At 42.0% G+C, this 26,029-nt stretch overlaps 1 protein-coding gene across 1 annotated transcript; it reads left to right on the top strand.

The window, feature by feature from the left end:
• Nucleotides 1-25,979, top strand: pdgfrb (platelet-derived growth factor receptor, beta polypeptide). The gene is made up of 23 exons (XM_080502188.1): nt 1-158; nt 9,599-9,673; nt 10,360-10,677; nt 10,899-11,156; nt 11,404-11,534; nt 12,440-12,605; nt 13,529-13,709; nt 14,468-14,583; nt 14,760-14,883; nt 15,056-15,267; nt 15,541-15,635; nt 15,778-15,910; nt 17,172-17,276; nt 17,606-17,716; nt 18,663-18,819; nt 19,040-19,206; nt 19,714-19,826; nt 20,667-20,789; nt 20,995-21,106; nt 21,901-22,000; nt 22,107-22,212; nt 23,332-23,624; nt 24,475-25,979. The coding sequence occupies exons 2-23, from the start codon at nt 9,625-9,627 to the stop codon at nt 24,620-24,622; spliced, it is 3,318 nt and encodes a 1,105-aa protein (XP_080358314.1). The 5' UTR covers nt 1-158; nt 9,599-9,624; the 3' UTR covers nt 24,623-25,979.
• The last annotated feature ends 50 nt before the right edge of the window (nt 25,980-26,029 follow it).

The following is a 26,029-nucleotide window of genomic DNA, read 5'->3' as shown; positions in this document are numbered from 1 at the left end:
CCTGGGACAGCAGAGATTAACCTCAGACTGAACATCTGACGGGATCTAGACATTTGAAGCAGCGGCCCCTGTAGAGACAACCGGCTGGAAATCTTTCCTCTGATTCCGTTGTTCTGCCTGGACAGAGAGGGAAGAGCCCTGTGACCTCAATCTGAAAGGTAAGAGGTGTTACTTCTCCGTCACTGTTTGGGATTTTAATGTTAGTCACGGCTGCTTGGCAGCTGCTGGCAGGAGTGGAGTGCAGTTTTTGCAAAGCGGTGAAAATTCACCTTGTCTTCATGGGGAAACCCACTGTGACAGATTTGTAATTTCATAGCCATCCGACACAGAGAGGATACATCCCATCCCTCCATCACTGGACTCGCAGAACCGTCTCGATAACCAGGTCGAAGTTGTCGGGACTGACACTCAAGTCTGTCTTGTGTGATCTTGTTACTGTTTGATAGTCAATGTGTCTCCGTCTGTGGTATTTGTCACCCACAGACTTCAGTGTTTACACATGTACATACACACACGCACACGCACACGCACACGCACACACACACACACACACACACACACACACACACACACACACACACACACACACACACACACACACACACACACACACACACACACACACACACACACACACACACACACACAGGCATGACAATGTGAGAGGGTGTGAGAAACCAAACACAGCAATGCTTTGCATCTCTGTACATAGACGGCATTTCACTCTTTACACACTGAAACTTTAACACTGTTTATTTTCCTACTGAGCGAATACGCTTGACAAGGTGTCCCAGGGTCTCGAACACACGCAAACACAAACACACTCACCCGCAAACACACGGGTCTTTATAGCCAACCTGTTTGTATGCGCTCCACTTTGTGCTTCACTGCTAAAGGGTTTGTTTATACAGCCTCCTTCAGTCACCCTGAGTGAACTGACGGGACTCACCGCTGAACCATCAGTCTCTTTCCTCCCCTCTCGATGATTCTATGAGAATCAATCTTATCCGCGTATCTTCGCAGAGTTCAGATTAAAAAGCTGTGTTGTGTTTCAGACCCGCCATCATTCACTGTTACCAGCACTCTCCTGTACTGTGGACGAATTCAATTTTGTTTTGGTCCGGCTTAAATTTATAGGTTTTTGGTTTGGCCACTTTTTTTTTTTATTACTCACATAAACTTTTCATGAACCAATGACTTTGTCCTTTCTGAGTAACACACAACTGTGCAGACATAAACAGTCCCTTGACTCATCACTTTGCGTTCATCACAGAGGAAGTGTTTAGTACCTGGAGTGAGTTATATTATAGCAATGTAAGCTATTTCATGGCTGGGACATGTGGCATGCGTGTCTCTAATCCACCATATGTTTTGCACCTGAAAGCCTCCCCACTTCCCTTCTGTGTTCTGCTTCTGTGGTATTTAACTTGTTTATTAACTGCACATCTTTAATCGGCGTAGTATGTTGTGACTTATCTGTTGATGAGAACTTCTATGTGAACACTGGTTGGGATCAAATCATTGTTGGCATGTGTGTCATGTCGGACTTGTCTCCTCCTCTACTTATGAAGGTTTTGATCTTCTCTTGCTTTGTGGCTATTTCGGTCCAAGCATTGTCTGGAGCTGTTGTTATAGATGAGCTGCTGGAAAGCTGCATGCATGTCATACCTTTACCATCAACGGTATTAAACTGCATGGCATTCATTTCATAGTTTCACCACCAGCTGAACATATACTGCAGAAGGTTCCACAGCAAACTCTTGAAAGGAGAAGATTTACTTTGACAAATCTTTATTGCCGCCTTTTCAAAACATAGTGAAGTTTAATTTCTCCTCTGACCATAGGGGATTTTCCTCCCTGCGCGTCAGGCTGCTGGTATGCACTGCAGCAGAGCGCTTCTCCCCGGCTCTGATGCTGTGCAGCCCAGTCGACTCCATTCCCGTGGCCCGGGCCTAATCCTTCGTCATCAGCTGTTTCCTGGCTTTCTGGACTTTCTGCATGCCAGCCGTTATGAGAAAATGTGCTTCACATTATGACCATGCAAAAAACATGCCAGGAGTCTGATTCAGCTCACATGTGCATCAGGGTTTTCATGTGTAACAGTTTGAACTCACCAGCAAGTCTTGAAACACTTCCCACTCTCACTTCCTGTGATCGATCCTTTTTTTTACACGAGCTGAACACGCAGCTGCTGAACAGCCGCAGCATCAAAACGCATGAAACAGTGTTTGGATTTGTATGAAAATATTGTGTTGGAAAACATATTTGGATTGTTCATGTGTCTTTTTGTACATCTATTATCGGGTGTGCTGATGATTGGATCTTTTCCATATAAACCAGTTCTTGCTCAGTCCCTGGTTGGTCTCTCAGTGTTGTGACTCATAATTCTTCATTCATAGTTGTGAACTGAGCTGTTGTCTCAGTGTATGAAACCCAGTCTGACGGTCCTCTGTAGGGTCACCTGTTCTTTTAAAAGCCATGTACAGATTTCATAGTTGAGTCATTAATGAAGAACATTAAGCGGCGCTGCAACAAAGCATCCTGTCCGCCGGCCTGTCCATCTGGCCTCCCTCTTGTTCCCTCCTGTTTCTCTCCCGCCCACTCACACAGAGCTGACAGGCAGCTGCATCTTATCGTCACTCAGGAAGTAAAACCACTCCTGCAGGACGAGGGAAGCATTTATTTTATTCCATTAGATGTTTTTTATTTTATTTTACTCTGTTGCCAAACTTGCTGAGGGGAATCCCAAGTGAAACACAAAGAATTTTCATTCAAATGGACTGGTGAAGTTTGGAAAAAACGTGTGTATTTTAATATTTATTAAACATCAGAACAGTGTTATGGTGCTTGTCGCATTTTTTTTAAAATTTTGATCAAACCTCATTCTTGTGCTTGTCTGTTTTCACATTTACATCAGGCGTAAGCTTATGTCAGTCTAGTCCAGTTGAATCTGTGCATTGTACATAATATTATTGCTGTGTTGCTCCTGCTGCATTACCTCAATCTCTATGTGGTGGGAATGGTTTCTCAACTGTTTATAATGGGCATAAATTAAGTAAAATATTGTGATTTCCTCACTATAGTTACATCAGGGACCGTACAGAGTTTCAACAGGAAGTTTTGCTCTCCATCAGAGTCTTTTAAAGCACTATGCTTACTCACTTGACTTTGTGCTGTCCTCTCTCCAACAAAAACCACATTGGAATTGGTGATACAGTGCAGTGGGAAAGGAAGACAAAGAAAAACAGTCTGCTGTTCATACAAGATAACAATATTCTGCACAGTTGCAAATAGAGATCAAGTTGTATTTTGTGCCGTTTTTTCTGTTCGTGTGTAAAAACACAGTTGCTGTGTGAACTTTTCATAAGATTAGAATGAAATGCCAGAGCTGCACAAATACAATAAATTATCACCTCATTTTGTGATTCCCTGGGACTTTTCTTAATTTTCTGCTTCCTTTGTGTTTAGGGAAATGGGTGGAATTTAGAGCCAGTCAGTCCTAATTGTATTCAGCTGTTTCTGTTTCTTTCCTTTTGGGGGTGAGTATATATAAGAGTGGAGGGAGTGGATGTGTGACTATGACAGTTTCTCATGAGGCTGGGGGCTTTTATACTCACCAGGTATGTTGAGACAGCAGGAAAAGGAAGGTATCACTATTCGTCTAAGTGGAGAGGTCTCATGAGAAAAGAAAAGTGCAGTAAGATATAGTGTTGCTCATATACTGTACCTGTATTCCTTATGAGTAGACCTTTTGTAGACAGGAGTTTACTTTGAAAAAATGGCTTGATTTAAATGACAAAAGCTGCTTTTTACTTTTATTATCTTAATTATTTTTATCTGACTCACATTCCCAGGAGGGAAGAAAAGTAAATCATTAAAGTCATATCAAAGACCAGCCACAGCAAAGGCAGCCATGCTAGAGCCTTAAGATTCACCAAGGAGCTCTTTACACCCCCCCCCCCCCCCCCCCCCCCCCCCCCTGCCACCACAAACAGCATTTACAGCTCTGTTTGAAAGGGCACAAACCAAAATCCACAGTTTCCCAAACATGTGTTGCCCCAACATGAGTACAAAGTCGCTTTGGTTCCAGTGATAAGACCTCACAAGCTCTATCCCCAAATACTGCGCTGAAAGAAACCAGTTGGAGATACATGAATACAAACAACTGTAGTTTTGTCTGAAGTGCTGATGATGCAGACTTGAGATGGCTCTTAAGTTACAGCTTACAAGTTGTTGTGCTCTGTTACATGACTTTGTGCAGTTCAACGTCCTGCTGTGTGACTGTGAAATCTGGTTCAGGGTCACATGAAGCGAGCCACAAATCTTGACAAACTATTAATTTCAGCAAGATATTGTCATAACAGATTAAACCCACTTTACAGTCTCAATCTGTCCCAGAAATGCTTCATGCTTGCCAAAAACATGACACATTAGAGTGGAGAAATGTGAGAGAATTACATGGGTCTTGTTTGACTGGAGCTCCTCGTAAATGAGAGAGTGTATCATTAAGAGGCACATGAGTGGACGTATGAAATAGCAACATATGGAAAATAAAGAAGATGATTGCTTTGATTCTTTCAACCTGGATAATACGTACTTGGTTCATTCTCTGTTGTTGATGACAGCGGCCTGTTAGTAATGAATAAAGCACTGTTAGTTATTAGTTGATACTTTTAATGATGCATTCAATTGCTGAAGACACGGTTGTTCCATTGAATTGATGATGGAAACTGAAAATACGGTTAAAATGGGAGTGAATGTGGGAAGAAATGAGACTTAAATGTTAAAGCTTCAGTGTGTCATAAAGCAGAAAAGAAATTTGCTATAAGATCATTCATGTGTATGATTGAAGTGGCTCAAAATTGAATAAATCTAAATCTTTTTTAATGAAACAAATCTCCACATTCCTTTGCCTTTATTTACAGCACTTACAGTTCTCATGATTCAAACAGGCTCCATAAACAGACTTTACTTGAACATTTCCTTTTTATTATAAATCACATATTCTGTTGCACAAATGGGACCATAGTAGATTTTTTTTTATTTTTTTTGTTTACTCACAGTTTATTAATCATTGTTACAGCTCATTAAATGTATTGCACATGCACCCGACCTGAAACGTCGGTGGACGTTTCAGGGCGCCTTGGGTGAGAACAGTGCATCATGGGTCTGCTGCTGAGGGACCAGAAGGTTTCCCTCAGGGGGGATGGTCGGTCCAAGACGAGTGATAAAAATGGACGTTTGTTAAAACAAAGGCACACTGGGTCATTTTTTTCCCACAGAGCTTGCCAAATGTCCTGCCGTTCAGAGACTTGTCAAGAAAACCTGGCAACTTTCTAAAAATCAGAGACAAATATGGCAAGAGCATTTATTCTGCGCTGATGCTTGTCTACTGATAGGGGAGAGTGCGTGGTTTAAAAAAGCATTCCGTGTCAATGATAGCTGCTCCAATTCACTCAGATGTGAGCTATAATTGTTTGCGTTGGAAAGAAATGACTCCTAAGTTAAAAAATGTTTGTTTTGCGGATCACAGCTTCCTGGACACTTCAGCAGCGTAAACATCAGTGTCTGTGATGTAAGTGTGTGTGTGTGTGTGTCTGTGTGTGCGTGTGTGTGCATGTGCGTGTGTGTTGGAGTGCATGTGTTTCTTCTGCTGTCCCATTCCAAACTTTGATGTGGCCTTTCCCATATTCCTCATGTCTGCATGCTTCATTCGCTCTTTTATTTCCAGTGTCTGCTGAGTGCAGGGCTCTTGTGGTCAGTTGATGGTTTGTCATGCTTTGTCATTGGCCTAACTGGTCTTTGGGTTTGATCCCTATTGTGTTTTGTTGTTTATCCCTATCCTTTTTTGATTACGCATTATTACGTATGTTATTTTGACACTATGCCTTTTCTGTGCACCTCGTTATCTCAATAGTTTTTTCTGCTTGCAGATGACTTATCGTAGTTGGTGCTCAACTCATTGTGGCGTCTCTTGTTGTCTCTGTAAGAATTTGGTTAGTGGTTTTGACGGCGTGCCGTGTCAGTGATGCATCACTGCCTTACACCCACCCAAGACCAGAAAATTTCCCTGTCCAGGAAGTCCAGCTGCACTTGGAGAAGCTTTATTGAAAACTGTTCAACCTTTTGTTATAGATTACACGTCTTTCTGCTTTTTTTCCAAACTTTTCTAACTCCCTCGAGGTACGCTCACGCAAACACTTGGCTGCAAACGCCGTTCTGACAGCAGTTCCCACCTCATCCAGGACTGCTTTATCACTGCCATGTGTGTAACTGAAACATGCAGCTACAGTATATATAGATAATCCCAGGAGTGGGATTACAGGCTGCTGAGGGACTCGCGTTTACACCCCAGCAGTACCCTGAAGCCGAGCGTGGGCTGCAAGTATCCCGCTGAGGTCGACTGTATAGCTTTCTTGCTTGTTAGCTGGTGACACTCGGAGCATAGCTGGGTTGTTTATGAAAACTGGTAAGGGTCAATCAGCCACCGAATTCCCAGCATCTGTGAGAAAACTCATTCTGAGTGATAACAATTTATCCCTCATGGCGATTACTGTGCCACCACTAACATAAACACTGTTTTTTTTTTTTCAGACCTCCAGGATTACCAAAGGAATGCAGTATCTTATTTCAAAGATTAGAAATATAAAAATAATAATTTCAGTTAAAAAAACATATATATTTTTTTTTTAACTCTTGAGGGTCCTCTACGGACTCTCATCCTCAGACCAAAAACCACTTGACTGAAACCGTAAATGTTTCTTTTACTGAATGATTCTTGTCTTCTTGGTTCAAATGACGAGCAGTCTTGTGGTTCAGGGATTAAACTGCTTCTTAGTGCTTTGACTGAACTCCCTGAATTTTGGCCAAAACTTCCCGGCACACTGATGAGCGTCCTGACCTCTTTGACACATCTTAACGTAACGTTTTCCCTATTTCCACAAAAAACAGTACTGTCCCAAAATCTCCATGAGAGTAGCAGTTGTTTGGGGGGAAATATTTACAAGTTGTTGTCTCACTCCAGAATTTAACATTAAGAATTCCTGCAGCACAATATCCAATCTCAATCTCTATGTAGTAGTGTTAAATCTCCAAACTCTTGCATAAAGTGGTGCTCTGGATATTTTAGGTATGTGATCCAACACAGTGTGTTCCTCTGTTAGGCTCCTCTCAAAGGCCTGTGTTCATAGTACCCCACTGTCCACTGGTCAACATTAAACCTTATCATATTGCAGTAGCCAAACATTATTTTTCCTTGGTCTTTGAAGGTTCATAAAAACACCAGCAACCTTTTGAAAGTAGGAACATTTTCACTTTTTTCATGTTGGATGTAAATGTTAATATCCTGCAGCAGCCCTTACAGTGCAGTTTTTCTTTTTCTAACATCAACATCAGTAAGACGGCCACAATTGGTCGCAAGAAGATTTGTCGACCCTTTCATGCTGCCAAGTGGCACATGCCTTTGGTGTTACTACGTTTGGCGTCTGTCAGTCAAACTTATCCTCAGCGATGCAGTGGGCAGCCGTGCTTGTTGAGTGCTGATGTATTTCTTCCTCAATGGACGAGCCCGGGTCGCTTGCTGCTGGGGCCCCTGGGGGAGAGGTGACCCCTCCGCTCTTACCGTCATCACAAGCAGGGTCCCAAGTGTATCAGCGGGCCTGGGAAAGTTCCAGAGGAATACTGTGGGAACGTGAACTGTACAGACACCAGTGACAAACAGGGAAAGAAAGGAGGGGAGAGGTCTGTGTGTGTGTGTGTGTGTGTGTGTGTGTGTGTGTGTGTGTGTGTGTGTGTGTGTGTGTGTGTGTGTGTGTGTGTGTGTGTGTGTGTGTGTGTGTGTGTGTGTGTGTGTGTGTGTGTGTGTGTGTGTGTGTGTGTGTGTGTGTGTGTGTGTGCGCGTGTGCGTGTGTGTGTGTGTGTGTAATGTATGCATGGTGGGGGTTGGGCACGTGTGTGTGTATACACTGAGCGCATGCAGCATTCACTATGTGACAGTGAGAATGTTTGTCTGTATAGGAACTACTATTCAGACACAAAAAAGTTTTGTTCACTTTGGGTTGCTCTGTGTGTGTGTGTGTGTGTGTGTGTGTGTGTGTGTGTGTGTGTGTGTGTGTGTGTGTGTGTGTGTGTGTGTGTGTGTGTGTGTGTGTGTGTGTGTGTGTGTGTGTGTGTCTTGCTCACCCCTTTTTATTGGAACCAGGAGGCGGGGGAGGAAATGGACCAGTCATGTTTTTGGAGCGAACTCAGCTTTGAGCTTTTCGTTTTGGGAGCGGAAGTGCCAAAGGCAGTTAATTTAGTGAGACAACATGTATCTGGGTTGAGGAGCTCGATTGGTGTTTGTCACAGCACCTACACTGCCTCCACTTCTGCTAAATTTATCAACTGTATCCGGAAAACAAAAAAAAAAAACAACCTGTAACTTTATTACAATTTGATATATAAGGGGAAAAAATGGGGTTGACAGATTTGTTTATTGGTTGTTTAAAACATGGAAAACTAATGCTTTAATTCTGAGGAAATACAATATTCAACATATGTTTTTTATTTCCTGAATGATGATAAAAAGCCCACTTTCTTAAAATAGGGATAACAAAATTCAAGTGCATTATCACATAAATATGTTAAATGGAGTAAGATGTCTCAAGAAGTGTTTCACAATTTTTCCACTGGCTTACTCCTTCTCTTCCTCCTCCACCCTCGCTCTTCCCAAGAGTCACTCTTCCGCCCTCTCTCTCTTTCCCACCCTTTTGCGTACAGGCCTGTGATCCATCGTTAACTGTTTCCAGACGTCCGTGTGCTCGAGGCCTTAACCCCCATCCCAAACATAACAACAAACCACCCCTCCCCTCTTCCATCTTTCCCTCTGGCCTCTTGCTGGGCTGTGAAATTACAACTTCAAGGTCTTTGCTAATCGTGGTTGATGTTAGTGATTGGATGACGGCGATCATCATTCACCTTTGACCTCAAAAGGCACTGAATCAATTGTGGGTTGTTGTTATCACGTTGGTGTATAACTTGATACCCGGTTAGCAAACCATAGCAACCTCTCAAATGAATTAAGTCCACTCCTCTGTCATTTTGCATGAATACCCCCATTTTCACTTTTGTTTATGCCAAAACCAATTGATGGCTCAGCGCGGCTCCAGAATACCTCGGACGCAGGCGGCATTGTTGCCACTGAGTGCATTGCGGAGCTTCACACAGTGACCCGTTTGTTAGTGGGCAGAATGCTGGTGAACCGGGAACAAAAAGAGCCGGACATTGTTGCACTGTCCGGGTGCAACGAGGCATCAAGTACCTCCAGAGTGAGTCGCATTTGCACCTCAGATTCAGTGTGCCGACCCAAAGGCATGAAAGACTCCTGCCTGACAACAAGCTGACTCTTTTTTTGTTCACTTCTTCTGAGTATAAGCAGAACATCCTGATTCTCTGTGTCGTATTGGCCTGCTCAAGATCTTCTCTCATGGGCAGTAGAAAACACTGCTGATGGGTCTTTTCTAACATTTTTGGGTACGATTTTTGTCAGAGAATCAATATGTCCCCCCCAAAAATGGCACATTGTTGCACTGGTATCATTTACGTTTGTGTTTCTCTGCAGAGCGAAGTGATTTAAAAGCTACCACCATGAGGAGGGTGACGCTATCTGCGCTCCACCTGACAGTTACGATTACAGGTAAGAGCTTCAGTCTGGTAATGAAAAGTGAAAATCTGGAAGTGAAACAAGAATACTGGCGATGAGTTTGCAATGAAGCAAAGCGTATGACGCCAAGCTTGGACAATGCTGCAATGCTGCAAAATATAAACGTTTGCTGAACATCGCACGTCAATTATTACTTTTTATTTTAACTGGCAAAGACAGTATTTTTGGTAGCTTGTCTAAATGTTTTCAAAGAAAGACCAAGGGCCCCCTTTCTAATCTGAAATTTGCTAAAACTCACACTGAAGCCAAATGCTGGACACACCTACTCGACAGCATATAATTATGGTTTACTTCAATATGGGCAAATGTAACTTCACAATTTGAGAGCAGGTGAAGCCGCAGGCTCACCCTGTGATCTCTGGTGCCGCCTCCCCAAGTTGGAAACCATTTTAATAAGTGCTTCTTTTTTAAATTATTTATTAACAGTCCAGTCTGCGATCCAAAGTCAAACTGATGCATTCAAGCTTTCAATGGTTTTTATAAATACGTGTGTCACCACATTGTTACTGCCCTGCAGATCTGCTTCAGACGCCACATATCCCTCATCATTCAGAGATAAAGCAGGATCTGTCCTACACTGTTGATTTAACCTTTGACTTCATGCAGCCGTCTCTTTGACCTCCATTCTGACCCCCCCCCCCCTGTTGTGCAAACTGCAGCCCTCCTGTATTTCAGCACTGAACTGTGCTGCCTGGAGATCACGCCTGGAGACAAAGAGCTCGTCCTTGAAGAGGGCTCCTCTCTCACGCTCACCTGCTCCGGCTCAGACGAGGCAATCTGGGAGTTTAAGAGGGATGACGTGCCGTACTTTCAGGCAGAACAACTTCCGAACGGGCATCAGAACTATGAAATGGTGCAAAATGGCTCCTCGTCCAGTGTTCTGACCTTACTGAGAGTGAGCTGGAAGCACACAGGCGTTTATCAGTGCATCGACGGACACACAAGAGAAACTAAGGAGGTGGCCGTGTTTGTCCCAGGTGGGATTGTTTACCTTTTTCATTTACCTTACACCTTATTGTCAATGGTGGAAGTAACAAATTACTGACCCAAGTAAAGAGAAAACTGGAGCGTTTCATTTGAAAAATTCACGCTTCAAATAATCCTTTTGGAACGTGAAGATCATCATAGTGACTCAGTCTGCAACTGGGACGGAGCAAATGGTCGACAATGAATCTGAGTCATGTGTGTCTGTGTCCAGACCCCAGCGTGTGGTTCATTGAGAGCTCCCATGGCATGGTAACAAAGACCAGCGAGGAAAGCACCGTCCCTTGTGTCGTCACCAACCCGGCTATCAACGTCACTCTGTATGAGAAGGACACCGACTTACCCATCAAGGGGCTGTACGTGCCCAGCGAGGGGTACAAGGCAACTCTGGAAGACAGGACCTACGTGTGTCGTGGGGAGCTGGACAGCGTGGTGAAAGAATCTCAGGCCTTCTACGTGTTCAGCATCGTGGGTAGGTAACGCATATTGAAGTTTTTTTTTTTTCTTCCCTAAATGAACCTGTGATCATTATCTACTCATCTCCAAATGTGATCCAGACAATGTGATCCATTCCATTTTATCAGTGTTGTCAAAATGCCATTAAAGATGTAAATTAAATGTGATTCACATTTCTATAAAAAGACTCCACAACATCTTATATATTGTTTTAACTTGTGTCGTGATTATTATTGAGGTGGGTATCTCTGCATATTCTTCAGTCCCAGAGGCTATCGACGCCTACATCAACGCATCCAAGACGGTGTTGAAGCAAGGCGAACTGCTGACGGTCAACTGCACAGTGCACGGAGTGGAGCTGGTGTTTTTTTCTTGGGATATCCCCAACAGAGAGGTGAGTAGGAGTGGAGAAGAACAAGCTCTTTTGTTCACTTTTCTCTTTGTAATCTCTCCAAGGCCTTGTCACTGAGGCCAAATCGTAACAAGATGTCGAGACACACCTCAGTTTTTAATCCTTCCATGAAATCCACTCACCACACATGCTGTGAGCTTGTGGCTTTTCTTGTTTTTTTTTTGCTTTTTTTTCTGTGAACGTGAGGATCATGTTTCTTTGTTTTATCATGTTTGGCACAAGAAATTCTGGTGTTTTGCATGTTGTCATGTCATGTCATCGGTACAACAGGCAAATAACAGTGAATTGCTATATTGGGGAAAATACAAGAAAACGTCACCATTTTGGATCCATCTGCTTTTTCCCCTTTACATGAAAGCTCGATGAACAGCTTACACCTTTGATACTGTCATATACTTATCTCCTGAAGGCACAGGCAGCATCTCTGTGAAGGAAAACATAATTTCTCTTGCTCATTGACATATATTGTTGCAGTCGTCATCTCTTATTCAGTAGAAAGTGACATCATGCAGTCACACTTACTGTTATGATAAGTTCATGAAATCCATGTTGCAGCAGGTGATTTTACACCAGCATTGTGAAATCCTGTTCCTGAAAGGCCTGCATGCTTCAAATACAGCCTCAATACAGCTAATTGTCATGAATGGCTCAATATCAGACATGATGTCTTTCATAAGGACCAATCAAAGCTCTAAAATATGGAAGACAGTGGCTTTCCAGGACGAGGACACCGCCTATTGTGGAAAATGTTTTCCAACACTCAGTCACCTGGAGGGCAGCACGTTTTTCCATTAAGGATTGAGGAAAAGTGGAATTGCTGAAATGTCAATGATATTCAATCTGATATTAAAACACTGCCCCGGTGGTTGTTTCATCCTCTCCTCAAGGTGGTGGAATTTGAGCCGCTCACAGACGTTTTGTCTCCAATGAACATGCGGTCATGCCTGATCTTCCCTCAAGCCACGGTGGCCAACAGTGGAAAGTACGTCTGCCACGTCCACGAGGGCGTCCAGGACCAGACGGCCTCAGCAAGCGTGAACATCACGGTGCTGGGTGAGAGAGAGCGCGTGCGTGCACGCACACACACACACACACACACACACACACACAGAGAGAGAGAGAGAGAGAGAGAGAGAGAGAGAGAGAGAGAGAGAGAGAGAGAGAGAGAACTAAAACAAACCAATGCAGCACAGCTTATTATTGGGTTTCGCTAACATAGAGTAGACTGCTTATTATGTCAACCTTTGCAGTGTCAGGTGGGGGAACTGTTCCTTTTAAAGGAAATACAGATCAGCTCTGTTTATTTCTGTTGAAAAAAGTGTGAAATAAATCTCGGACCTGGTGTGGATGCCCCGAAACATCAAATCATGGGGCACAGCAAAGTTAAATTTAGATTCAAAGCGTACAAGTGTTTGTGTCACTGACATTGGACTTGAACATTAACATCTAGTAAGTCAACAAAGTTGTCGTGCCTGCAGTAGATTGAGAGCCAATAAAAGTAGGGTTCATCATGCTGAGCGTTTTCTTCCATGCTCTGTCTCCTGACCATCACTGAATGCATTCTGGGTCTGTGACTGCTTATGCTATCTGCACTGAGGTGTGTTATGTTTATGAGAGCCCTGAATAACTCCATCCTCCCTGTTGAAAGGAGCCAGGAGGCCACAAGAGTTTGTCTGTTCAACATTTCGTTCACTGTCATTGGTAAAGTCACTTCTAAAGAAGTAATCTTGATTAAAGCGAAAAAAAAAATGCTTTAATGTTGTGGACTGTCTGTAAATGCATATTTAATTAAAGAGATTGCTCATTCTCGCTTTTCAAAAAAAGAGACATTTGTAGCTCTTCATTGATTTTAGGTTTTGTTTTTTTTTCTATTGCCTGCTGTTATAGCCTCAAAAAGCCAGAGGTTTTCATTCAGTGGAAATAAGGAATATGCTGTACATGATGTTGCTGATGACGTGCAATTCTCTTTGCATTAGAAAATGGTTTTGTGGACCTGAGACCTTCCCAGCCACAAAACATTTCAGGCATGCTCCAGGAGAACGTGGAGCTGAGAGTGGAGATCGAGGCCTACCCTCCCCCTCAGGTTTACTGGACTAAAGACGGCAGCACCATCAGGACAGACAGAACCATCATAATCAGAAAAGAGCATGAAATAAGGTATTTTTCTCAGCCGTCCATTTTCCTAAAGACTCACTGCATATCACAGAGATGACCAACATCTCATAGGCTGTGATGAATTTCAACATTTAGCGGTGGATCTCTGATGGGGTGACAACCTCTATCGGCATCTCTCCCTCGTCATTCATCACCCGATAAGGCCTCCGCTGGGAGAAACACAATACTCTCCGCAGGGAAGGATGCCATCATTCATCACACAGGAACCATAAACACTGAATACCTGTCACAACTCACTAAAGTCTTTCTGACAAATGCATAACAACATTTCAGATGCTGGATCACGAGTTAGCAATTCTATATGTATTTAAAAAACCATCAATCTGATACATCAGATATCTACATGGAAAAAAAACGCCCCGGTGATAAACAACACCACGAAGCTCTTCAGCACAAATGAAAGAGAAAGAAATACATTATGCTAAATGAGTATTTTGTTTTTGCGTGGCTCTCATACAGATTGATGGTCTGTTGCTGCTATTTCAGTTTGTTTGACAACGGAAACATAATAGAGCACATTAGAAACAACCATTTAAAATACTACTCTTTGAAAATGACACCAGACTTCCCCAAGCAACAATCCTTTCAAAACAAAACTGTGGCTGCTGCTATAAATATTAAATCTTGTAATTCTCAGTTTTGTGGACACTGTCAGGAAGTTAGTTTTTTTTTTACTGTATGTTTAACAAAGACGTTGCAGTGAGTTTCTTTTTCTTCTGTTTTGTTTTTTTGTTCATCAGGTATGTCACTATTCTGACCTTAGTGAGGGTGCGGACGGAGCAGAAGGGTCTTTACACTGCTCTTGTTACCAACGGCGACGACAGAAAGCAGGTGACCTTTGACCTGGAAGTCCAAGGTGAGGGGATGTTTTAAAAAGGATAAAACTATTCAGCTATGATGAGGGGTGTATTTGTGTTCAAGATGAGTAAATTTAAAGATCGTATTTGAGGATTAGAGTGAAATTGAGGACAGCTTTTGTTTTATTGACCCAGTCGGCATTGATTTATGGCTTCTATACCCCCTTGTGTGCAGTTCCCTCTCAGATTAAAGACCTGATGGACCATCACCTCCCGGAGAAGCGGCACTTGGTGACCTGCATCGCTGAGGGGGTCCCAACCCCAACCATACAGTGGTACAGCTGTGACAGCATGCTCAAGTAAGTCACACCCCCTCCAATTCATCACTGGAGTGTCACTCTGGCAACACTAGGGGGCTGCCCTCACACACACATTTATTTTACTTGAAGATTTAGTTTCATTTGCTTTGACTTTGTACTCCACTGCCCCCCCCCCCCGCCTGACGCTTTCTGATCTGGCGGCCTTCTGTAGGTGCAGCAACGAGACTGCGGTGTGGCAGCCCTTGATCCCAGAGCCAGAGGTGCTGAGTATTCAGACCAACGTCACTTACAATGTGACACGGAAAACCAGCTGGGTGCGAAGCCGCCTGACCTTCCAAAAGCCCCAGCGGGTCACCGTCCGCTGTGAGAGCAGCAACCAGGCAGGACTCGTAGACAGGAGGGACATCAAACTGGTGTCCAGCAGTGAGTTTCAACAGAAGAATTTTGTCTATAACAAAACATAAAAAAAAAAAGAATCATTCAAAATTAATTTGAAAGGTGCAACCAAGTTTTAAGATGAAATGCTTTACTGTTAAAACTCTCTTCATGTGAATTGAGGAAAAATATTTCTATCATATTTATAAACGATGGTTCATATCTAAAAGGCACCTAATGAAACATTTTGCGAATGCTTTTTTTTTTTTTATTAAAGTGATGTAAAATGATTTATGTTCTCCACTATTGTGGTTGTTGCAGCCCTGTACTCCCAGGTGGCAGTGTTGGCTGCTGCCCTGGCCTTAGTGGTCATTATCATCATGTCCATCATCATCCTCATCGCTGTATGGAGGAAGGTAAAAAAATTTACATTTACCCTTTTATTTTGTCTTCACATCTAGTGTACTATAAAACAAGCCTACTGAATGAATCTCTTGAAATGAAGCCCTTCACCGTGCTCTTGTGCCGAACATGTCGTTTTGATGTGTGCGTTTTCAGAAGCCGCGATACGAGATCAGATGGAAGGTGATTGAATCTGTGAGCCAGGATGGACACGAGTACATCTATGTGGACCCCATCCACCTGCCGTATGACCTGGCGTGGGAGATGCCCCGGGACAACCTGGTGCTGGGTGAGTCCACTCACTATCGGAGGCAGGCAAAGTCCCCTGAACACAATGACGACTTGCCAGAGATTATGGGGGTCAGATGGATGCTTTTTTTTTTTTTATACATATCTTATGAGGAAAAATCATTAAAAAATTAAATGAGTGTAGGGTAAAACCACTCATTATTTTATAAAAGCACACAAAATGGTAAATGTTGTGGAGACTAATGTAATATATGAAATAACTTTGCAGCAGTGCTAGGTACTTAAAGTTAAAACCATCTAACGAGAATGAGAGGCGTTTTATTGCCTATATTTCCCAACAGTCGTTAACAATAATATCCTATAATGAGAAACACATCAGGAAGTCTGAAAATTACCACTCAGAGTGAGAATTGCGGGGGGATTTCTTTTTAAGGGGGGCGGTTCAAGTTCTGTGAGTATTAAGGTGTTATTACATGAAACGTTTTTTTTTACACCATTATTTTGGTAAAACCTATTTCTGTTGCCATTTTTAAACATTCTAGCCATTTTGCCTTTTTAATTTGGAGATAAAAGTCCTTATAAAAATGTGTCTGTTGTGTAACAGTGAATTACATGTGAATACATAAATGTTTATGCGCATATATTTTTTAAGAAGGCTTCAGGGAGCAACCCACATGTGGCTCCAGAGCTGGGAGGGTTGCAAATCATTAATTCGACTTCTTTACGATTTATCAGCGGAAATGTTACTGCATCATTTTTAAATAAAGACATTTTCATCAATCAGCCTTTAGTTTGCACAGTGAAAAAATAAGTGGCCTTATCTCTTTTAATCAGTCTGAACAGAATCATTGTCATCAGTTTGCTCATTAACTGAATGAGAGTCGACACTTGAAGCTGAACCCATCAATAAGTGGTTGTAGAGCTGTGGGTGTTTTGAGTTCACACTAAAATACTGAATGGAGTATTTTAAACCTATCGGCTCCATTGGTCTTTAATTTTAAAGCTCCTTTTAAACTTCAATTTCTGATGACACGCTGTTGGCCGTCAGCTGCTCCCCTTCAAACAGAGCGCTTCCCGTGCTGGCTCAGTCAGGCCTCTGTTCAAGACAAACAATCTGTAACTTCTTCATAATCGGCTACAAGCAGGTTTCTGACTTTCTTTCCCTTTAAAAATTACAATGAAAAAAAAAACCCTGTTTACAGCCATATTATGGTGGAAGAAGAAAAAGTTCCTTCTCCCTTTGAGGTCTGATGTGTGCTCCATTCATGCTGAGTCCCACTGAGCCCTGCTTTGTCTTTCAGGTCGCACTCTTGGATCAGGAGCGTTTGGCAGAGTGGTCGAGGCAACTGCGTACGGTCTCACACACTGGCAGTCCAGCACAAAAGTGGCAGTGAAGATGCTGAAATGTAAGACGTGTGATGTGACGACATGGTAGAAAGCCATGTGCGGGGGTCTGTGGATGTGAAACGAGCCACAGACCCCCGTGTAGCTGTCAAATATTTTGACGCCGGTGCCATATTCCTGTGCACTTGGAAAGAGCTGCAGCCTGCTGGGCTTTAGTTTGGTTGCCAGCCTGATTCAGATCTCAGTCTGCAGGTCACCGAGCAGTTTGGCAAAGACACAGTTGGTGCTGCTTTCTGTATTCTTCATTCTCCTGTTCTCATACCCACCTCGTCCTACCCCTACTTGTATACAGCTCTCACTTTCTCTTTCTCTCTCTCTCTCATCCATCCAGCTACTGCCAGGCGGAGTGAGACTCAGGCCCTGATGTCGGAGCTGAAGATTATGAGCCACCTGGGGCCTCACATCAATATTGTGAACTTGCTGGGAGCTTGCACCAAGCATGGTGAGCAGATATAAAATGGACAATACCCAACATCAATTTTATTCTTTACTCAAACTTTGAAATCACTTTACAAATAGAAAAATATCTAGAAATTATCTTAAAAACAAGAGAGAGAGAGAGATGGGTGCATTCAATGAAGGGAAAATATTTGTGTGTCCACTTGAACAGTGATAAGTATCTTTATGACTGTAGTGTTTGCTGTTGCAGTTTTAAAACCTCTTAAGCCTGTTAAAAACTTACCAGCTGTGTCATTGTTGTTTGAGTTTTTACAGTGTACATTTCAGATTACATTTGAGTATAGAGGAGTATAAGGATGATTACATGAACTTTATGAAAATTCAATCTTTTGTTGGTCCAGCTACCTCAAACTATTTGTACTTCAGTGAGGAGGAAAACACCAGGTCACTCCATTCATGGAAACATACACCATTCCTCTGTAATTTCCTTCAGTTGATCTCACAACATGAAATACTTTGCAGTAAGCAGTTAGCAGTTTGAACAAGAGAGGTTTCAAATACAGACTAGACCTTTTCACTTTACCTCGAAGGAGAAGCAGATCCGTGGTGCACCGCGGAGATCAACAGATACCAAGAACTACAATTCTGTCAAAGTTGTAATAGTTCCTTATGGCTGATGAAATAATATATGGCTGACCCACATTATATTGATTCATCATTACTTTGTGTTTTCTGTCTTTATTGTTCAGTATAATAAAGTCCGATAGTGAACACTATGTTTACTCGATATGCATCTCTGTGAAAGAGTTGATCATTTGTAAGCAGAAAAGTTTAAAATTTTTGTTTAAAAACGGTCAACATACACATCGTTCAATTCTTTGCACCCTATTCAAACTCCACACAGTGTTGCCTGGGCCATATTCCGTACTTTAAGTGAAAGTAAAATAGTTGTGAAACTTCTCGTGACGATTTCTTTCGGTGGTCTTCAGGCCCTCTGTACCTGGTGACGGAGCACTGTCGCTATGGCGACCTGGTGGACTACCTGCACAGGAACAAGAACACCTTCCTGCAGTACTATGCTGAGAAAAACCAGGATGATGGCTGTCTCATTTCAAGAGGGAGCACTCCTCTCAGTCAGAGGAAGGGGTGAGAGACTGAGTGGCTGCTTTCAGAGCTGCACAAAAGAGCATTTTGTACAATGTGGAGGAGCTTCTTTAATAGAAATCTATGCTGTCACATACATAAACATGCACAGAAATAGCTGAAGATATTTGTTTTCTCATAAAGCATTTCATTTGCTAAACAAATATGGATTCATGACATTATAGTGGATTTCTTATAAATATGTGCTGTCACTCCCCCCCAGATATGTGTCATTTGGAAGTGAGAGCGATGGCGGCTACATGGACATGAGTAAAGACGAGCCGACTGTCTACGTGCCCATGCAGGAGCAGATAGACAACATCAAATATGCCGACATCCAGCCGTCTCCATACGAGTCTCCCTACCAGCAGGACCTGTATCAGGAGCAAGGTCTGACCCCAGCCCGTTTTTTTTTTTTTTTTTTTTTCAACTTAAGACAATAGTCACTCAAAGTTTTGACAATAATGACTTTGACATCGTTATTGTGGAAAGTAAGCATGAAAACGTCAGCGTGATGAAGACAGAAAACACCGCAGAACGAACTCAACGTGCTTGCAGCGTGTGTGTTGCAAGGTCAGACACCAGACGTCTGCTTGATGCGAATGCAGAAGGAAATCTGCTCAAACTGAAGCTGCGTAAATCAGCAGTGCAACGAATGCGGACATTATTTGTTTTTCAGTTTTGTAAATAAATCAACAGAGTTCAGCTCGTAATCAAAGGCCACAGAGTATGTAGAGACATACGCTACGCTCCGTGAAGTGCATGAGCCTCTTCTCACCCTATGTGGTCACAGGACAAGTGGAGTTTCCCCTTGACAACACCACAGTGTCTTCATTCATCATGTGTTTACCACATTCTGCTCTTCCTCTCTTGGTCTTCTCACCTCGTCCCGTTCAGGCGGCCACCAGCTGGACTTGGTGATCAGCGACTCCACCAGTCTCACATATGATGATCTTTTGGGCTTCAGCTACCAAGTGGCAAAGGGGATGGAGTTCCTCGCCTCCAAAAATGTACGACATCCTCCTCAAATATTTAACTTTTGACAATTTCAGAGTGGCTTTCGGAGAAAGATGAACCTCTCCTTGTGCAGTACAGCAGAGGAAAATAATTATGGGGTTCAGTGGGATGCCTTTTCCCACGTTTTTCCTTTTAATCTTTGAGAAGAAAGCATGTGCACAATGCTCACACTGCTTTGTGAAAGGATTTCTTCTTATATACACATTTTTTATCATTGAATTTAGCTTGCTCATAAAATAAGTAGATTTGCTTGCTTTAAGAGCAACTGAAGAAATAATTCCCAATTTACCTTCCCAGTGTTAAGTAATGGAACCTAATTCACACAACCAGCATATATACTACATGTGTGGCTGTCATGTGAAATCCACTTTATGAGACGCAGAAAGTTATTAAGATAGCAATTGTTTTGTTTACATTTTTTTCCATAGATATATTTACAACATGGCAGAAATATTTATCATTATCATTATTTAATGTTCAGGAGAGATGAAAAAAGTATGTTGCTTAAAGCGCTAAAAGCCTATCTAAAAATGTGTCTTTTTCTGTTTTTTTATTCATACAGCGGAAATAATATTAGAGGGCATCGTTGAGTAAATTTGAAGTATCCTAAGGTCGGCCCAAGTTTGATCCTTTTTAAAAAAATAAAAAAATAAAAAAATAAAACAGGAACACGAGTTTGTTCTGTACAGAAAATGTTAGCAAAAATAGAATTCAGTGGTTGTATGGCCAATTACTTCTTTTGTGAAGTTCTGGTGGAGAAAGTAAACCTCTGTGTGCATCTGGCCGCTCGATTCGATCGCCGGTGTGACTCCTCTTCTCTTGTTCCACCACAGTGTGTCCACCGTGACCTGGCTGCCAGAAACGTGTTGATCTGTGAGGGCAAGCTGGTGAAGATTTGTGACTTCGGCCTGGCCAGAGACATCGTGCACGATTCCAACTACATCTCGAAAGGCAGCGTGAGTGGGCTCCCAGATGAACCTACTGGCTCTGAATGATTCCATTGTGAATTAATCTGGACTTAATCTATTTGACTGCAGTTAAATAACATCCTGTCAGATAGATTCTGAATCAATCTACTATGGAAGTGGATCACCTTGCTAAGTGTGTCGTTTCTAAAAAGCTCTTTCTTTCCCAATTTGCCATGTTCTTTCTCTGTCTCAGACTTTCCTGCCCTTGAAGTGGATGGCACCCGAAAGTATTTTCCATAATTTGTACACCACCCTGAGCGATGTGTGGTCATACGGCATCCTTCTTTGGGAGATTTTCACACTGGGTCAGTAAAAAAACATACGCATGGCAACACGTTCAGACACTGAAAAAGCTTTAACTGCAGCACAGGAGTGACGTGCAAGGACGCCCAATGCAAGGAATTTGTCTCATCTCTTTCTGTTCTTCACAACATTGTTGGGGACGCCATGCTTCTTTTTTAAATGTTAAATGATAAAAATATGTGTCTAAAATGAGGCCTTGGCAAATTTCAAATTCCATGTCTGATTGAGAGAGCATACCAGCTTGTTTGAAGACTCGAACGAGGTCAAAATCGTATTAGCCACAGTCAGGCTTCAAAATCAGCATTTCCTTGCTCAGGGTATTGTGAGCTCCAATTTTTTTTCTTTGAAAAACATGCTTCCCACGATTTCTTTCTTTTTTTTTTTTTTTGCAACTACCAGGACAACAAAGAAGACAATTTATTGCCTATGTAGCATAAGCTGGAGAGTTGGAGAACAAACACAATTCGGCCTCTGTGAGAGATCACCAAAGCTCCTCTGTGCTGCCACGTCTGTGTCTGATGCTCACAGAACTTTATGGGTCCATGTTCTTGCAAAGCTGGATAAGAACAAGTGCTGTGTTTCAAAACCAAATGTGATTTATGCACTCAGTTCTCAGTTTTGTTCTGGTTGTTCAATAAAGTCATTTTATGTAACATGCTAGATTGTGGGTTGCAACAGGGGCACCTTATCTGCAGTGGATTTGATTCATATTGGTTTGAGATGTAATTTAGATTTCCAGCCCTTTTTCACGACATTCTGGGTTACTCGTTGAATGATTCGGGAATTCTTTCCACAGGTGGAACTCCGTACCCTGATTTGCCCATGAACGAACTATTCTACAGCGCGTTGAAGAGGGGCTACCGAATGGCCAAACCCGCCCACGCCTCAGACGAAGTGTAAGGATCTCGGTCACTCTGCCACGTTTTGCTTTTCATCAACTCTTTGTATGTCACAACTATGTCAGAAAAAGAAACAAACTCCCCCTCGTCTCTTGTGCCACAGCCACGAGATAATGAAGAAATGCTGGGATGAGAAGTTTGAGAAAAGGCCAGAGTTCTCCTCGCTGGTTCACAGCGTGGGGAACATGCTGACGGACAGCTACAAAAAGGTAAATATATGTGTATTGTAGACATATAGTGGCTATGCTTACTTATGGCAGGCTGAAGATCTGCTAAGATCTTATTCAGCTTTCAGAATCGAATTGAATTGAATTAAATCTATTGCTTTAAATGGCAATGGAATACTAAGATATTTCTTGAGTGTTCTCATTTTATGCTATCGCAACCTTCGTGATGAAACAAAGAAAAAAAGAAAGTTGTGTTTGCTCTGCTCTCTCACTGACGCTATTAATATTCATCCAATAAATGAAAAGTAATCCAATGCACTGCAGGTGGGATTACTTTGCCAGCTGGTAATTTATTAAGAGCCTCGAACAAGAACAACAAGTTAAAAAGATGGAACGTTGTGAACAGGAAAATCATTTAGGACGATTTGTTGCTTCTGAAGGTTTTTCACATTTTGTGTTTGGTTCATTCAGAGGCACTGCAGTAATCCTTCATTTAGTTTCATTTGAAATTTGCGCGGCTAAACACTTCTCAAACCGTCTCGTCTGCTTCTGTTCTGCACTTGAGGGCTTTGATGGCGGCGCTCGTTTCTCCACAAACGAACAACTGCAGCAGTCGCTGCTCATTCTAACTGAACACACCGTCTGAAAGGAGGCTATTCTATCTGCTTAGTGACTATATCCTTTCTGTAGTAGTCCACAACACATAAGCCAAACATTCGCTCAATTGACGACTTTGTTGCTTTTTGAAAGCATTTCATTTTTTTTGCTGACCAGATTTTGTCACAAGTTTGTTGAGGGGAGTGTCCCTGTTTTGCAACTTCACTTCTAGATTCTATTGAATATAACAAAAAAACAACAACAAAATTATCCTAAAATACAGGCAAATACAAAAAGTGATTGCTGTTCTCTGTTAACAAATTGGTGAGGCGGAAATATGCGTTGTTGGCATCTTTTTGTGGTGTTTGATGTCCTGCGTGGTGCCTGTAGGAGTTTTTGAATTCATTAGCTTCAGAAACTGATATAGTTGTACCTTTGCTGTGCCAAGAAAGCAGCTTTACATAGACGACAGCGTTCAGTTCATCCAGTGCTCTTCAGTTCAAAAGTTCACCAGACTGCACTTGCCACATCGCACTAATCACCAAACCGCCTCTTTTCACTCAGAAATACAGCCAAGTCAGTGACAACTTCCAGAAGAGCGATCACCCAGCCGTTGCTCGGAGCAAACCCCGGCTCTCCTCGCCCTTCCCGATCGCCAACTCCACTTTTGGCTCCCCTACCCTCATCCCTCGCTCCTCCCCTCCGGAGCCTTACAGCCAGAGCTCCAGGCCCGGCGACTTCCGGAGGGAGGCCGACGTGCAGGAAGCCATGACTTCATGCAACGAGTACATCATTCCCATCCCAGACCCCAAGCCCGACGAGGTTTTCACTGACGCGCCGTCAGAAAGTCCATCAAGGTAAACGTTCTGCAGACGTGCTCGATGCACACGAAAGAGAGGGACATGTATCAGTTGAGCAAGGACTATGTTTTCCCCTCCACACACCCACTCATCCAGATGTTGAGCTGAGACAATAGCTGCATTATGTTGAACACGTTTTTGCAGCCTATATAAACATGCAAAGGTTTTAACTGAGGAATAAAGGTTTAAACCGCAGACATTTTAGGGATGTTTAGTTAAATAAACTGAAGTTGTTTTTTTCATCTATTATTCAATGGAAGATTGAATTTTTCTTTTGTTTGTATTTTTCTACTTCAATGATCCACTGTTCAGTGTTTGCTGATCCTTTCAAATCTGATGGGCTCATGGTCACCGTTAATAACATTAAATATTTGAAATAACGTGCACCAATGTGGTTTGGGTCTGAGATCTTCCTCCTCCTCTGACGTAGAAAACAGAGAAAGACTGTTTGTTCAGGATCACTGGGTCATTTTCCACACAGACCCTAAAAAACTAGGCAAAAGGTTTTAAAATCAAAATGCCTCGAAGTGTTTTGTTACACAACGCTTTCATCTTACATAATTAATAGTTATAGGCTTCAAGTGAGTAATTGACAGTCAAACAAAACAGATGTACATTTTATATATATATATATATATATATATATATATATATTTGTTTATATGTTAATTAGTACAATAACAGTGCAACAAGAGATTTCATTAATGTTTTGTCTCATAACGCAAATGTGACAAATATGTGTGAAAATGGGAATAATGTTAAAACAAGGACCTGTGATTGTTGAACGGAAGAAAATTAGAATGAGTGAGTTCATGACGTGAGGTTGTGCCCCCCCCCCCCCCTTCAGCTCTCTGGCTCTGGAGGAGGAGATGGACTCCACGTCTCAGGACACGGCCGACACTCTTCCAGAGGAGGACCGGCTGGAGGAGACCAGCGAGAGAGACGCCCTGCTGGGCTCCTCCGGGACGCCCGAGGTAGAAGACAGCTTCCTGTAGCCTCAAGTATGAACCCTCAAGAGAGAAAAGAGAAGAGGATTTGGAGATTTCTTTTTTTTTTTCGCTTGAAAAAGAGAAAATCTAAAATGTAGCGAAATGAGACGGCCAATCTGTGTGTTTCCTCTCAAGAAGAAGTGAAGTTTGTACACTAGTAGCAGTTATATGAAGCATATCATTAAGTCTGTTAGTCAGTTTTTGGAATCTTGTCATAATATAAACTGGTACTCACACTCCTACACACTCAGTTTACACTAAGTAGTGACGTGATTACTGTCATTTTTATATTAGCAAGACACTTAAGAGGCCTTATAAGACATGTGTTCCTCACCAGGATACATTTAGCCCTTTGCCTTTTTTTAGCTTTTGTTATAGAATCCAAAATATTACTGTCCACAAGGATTGGTGAAAATATGTTGATAGATTATTCAAGCGGGTGTTATTTTTCCCCTGAAAAAGTTGTTTGTATGTTTTGCGTAACAGTGTAACATCATTGCTAACAATCAAAAAGGATTTCTGCATCTGTGATAATCACTGGCAAACAAAAAAAAAAGATCAGATAAAAAGTTGGAAATTTAATCTATTTAGCATTTTTTTCCCCTTACCTTGTGTACAGTTATATTCTGCAGGTTCCTGAAATGCAGACAGACAATGCAGACATGCACTGTTTTAATGTGAGATGTATTTTCATTTTAGTTTGATGTGCCATAGTGTCAATATTTTTAATTTGTGAATTTTACTGACTTTGTCAAACTTTAAATAATTTGTTTTGTGTAGGCTTTACTCATAGATCTGTGCCAGATTTGCACTTTATTTAGAAAGAAACATGTACTTATTCATGATAAAGATTTACACTTCCTCCACGTGACAGACTGGATAGTGCAGCTGATAATCAACACAGTGTGGGAGTTTAGATATGAGGCTGCCACAGTGCTTACGATATCCCCTTTTCTGTGAAGACAGGTGACTCTCACAAGTGAAAATATCAACTACAGCGTATCACTGCCTTAACACAAGATGGCACACATGAGTGCCTTTGTACAGACTTGTGCAGCTATTGTTGCTTGCAGATATGAAGGGCTATTGTACTCGACACACCCTCTTATCCATCATGTGTACAAATTATGTTTTCAGTCTGTTGTTGCTTTGAATAACATTAATCCAGATGTTCTTTCCACTTACAATATATAGTCCACTTTTTAAAAGAACACTTTTTGTTATTTCCTGTTGCAGTTTGTTGCTCAGTGTAAAATGCACAAAATCACTGTATCACAAGCTATGGTACCAAAGCTCTTAACGTTTACAAATGTATTTTTATATGTGTCATTTCATATGTTGTAAATGTGACAATAAATGTGTATTATCATAGTAATAAGACATGCCTGTCGTGTTTTCTTATACTACATGTTT

The sequence above is a fragment of the Blennius ocellaris genome (assembly GCF_963422515.1).
Source record: "Blennius ocellaris genome assembly, chromosome: 9".
Taxonomy (NCBI): domain Eukaryota; kingdom Metazoa; phylum Chordata; class Actinopteri; order Blenniiformes; family Blenniidae; genus Blennius; species Blennius ocellaris.
The sequence above is the reverse complement of the archived record's forward strand: the minus strand, read 5'-3'. Positions and strand labels throughout refer to the sequence as shown.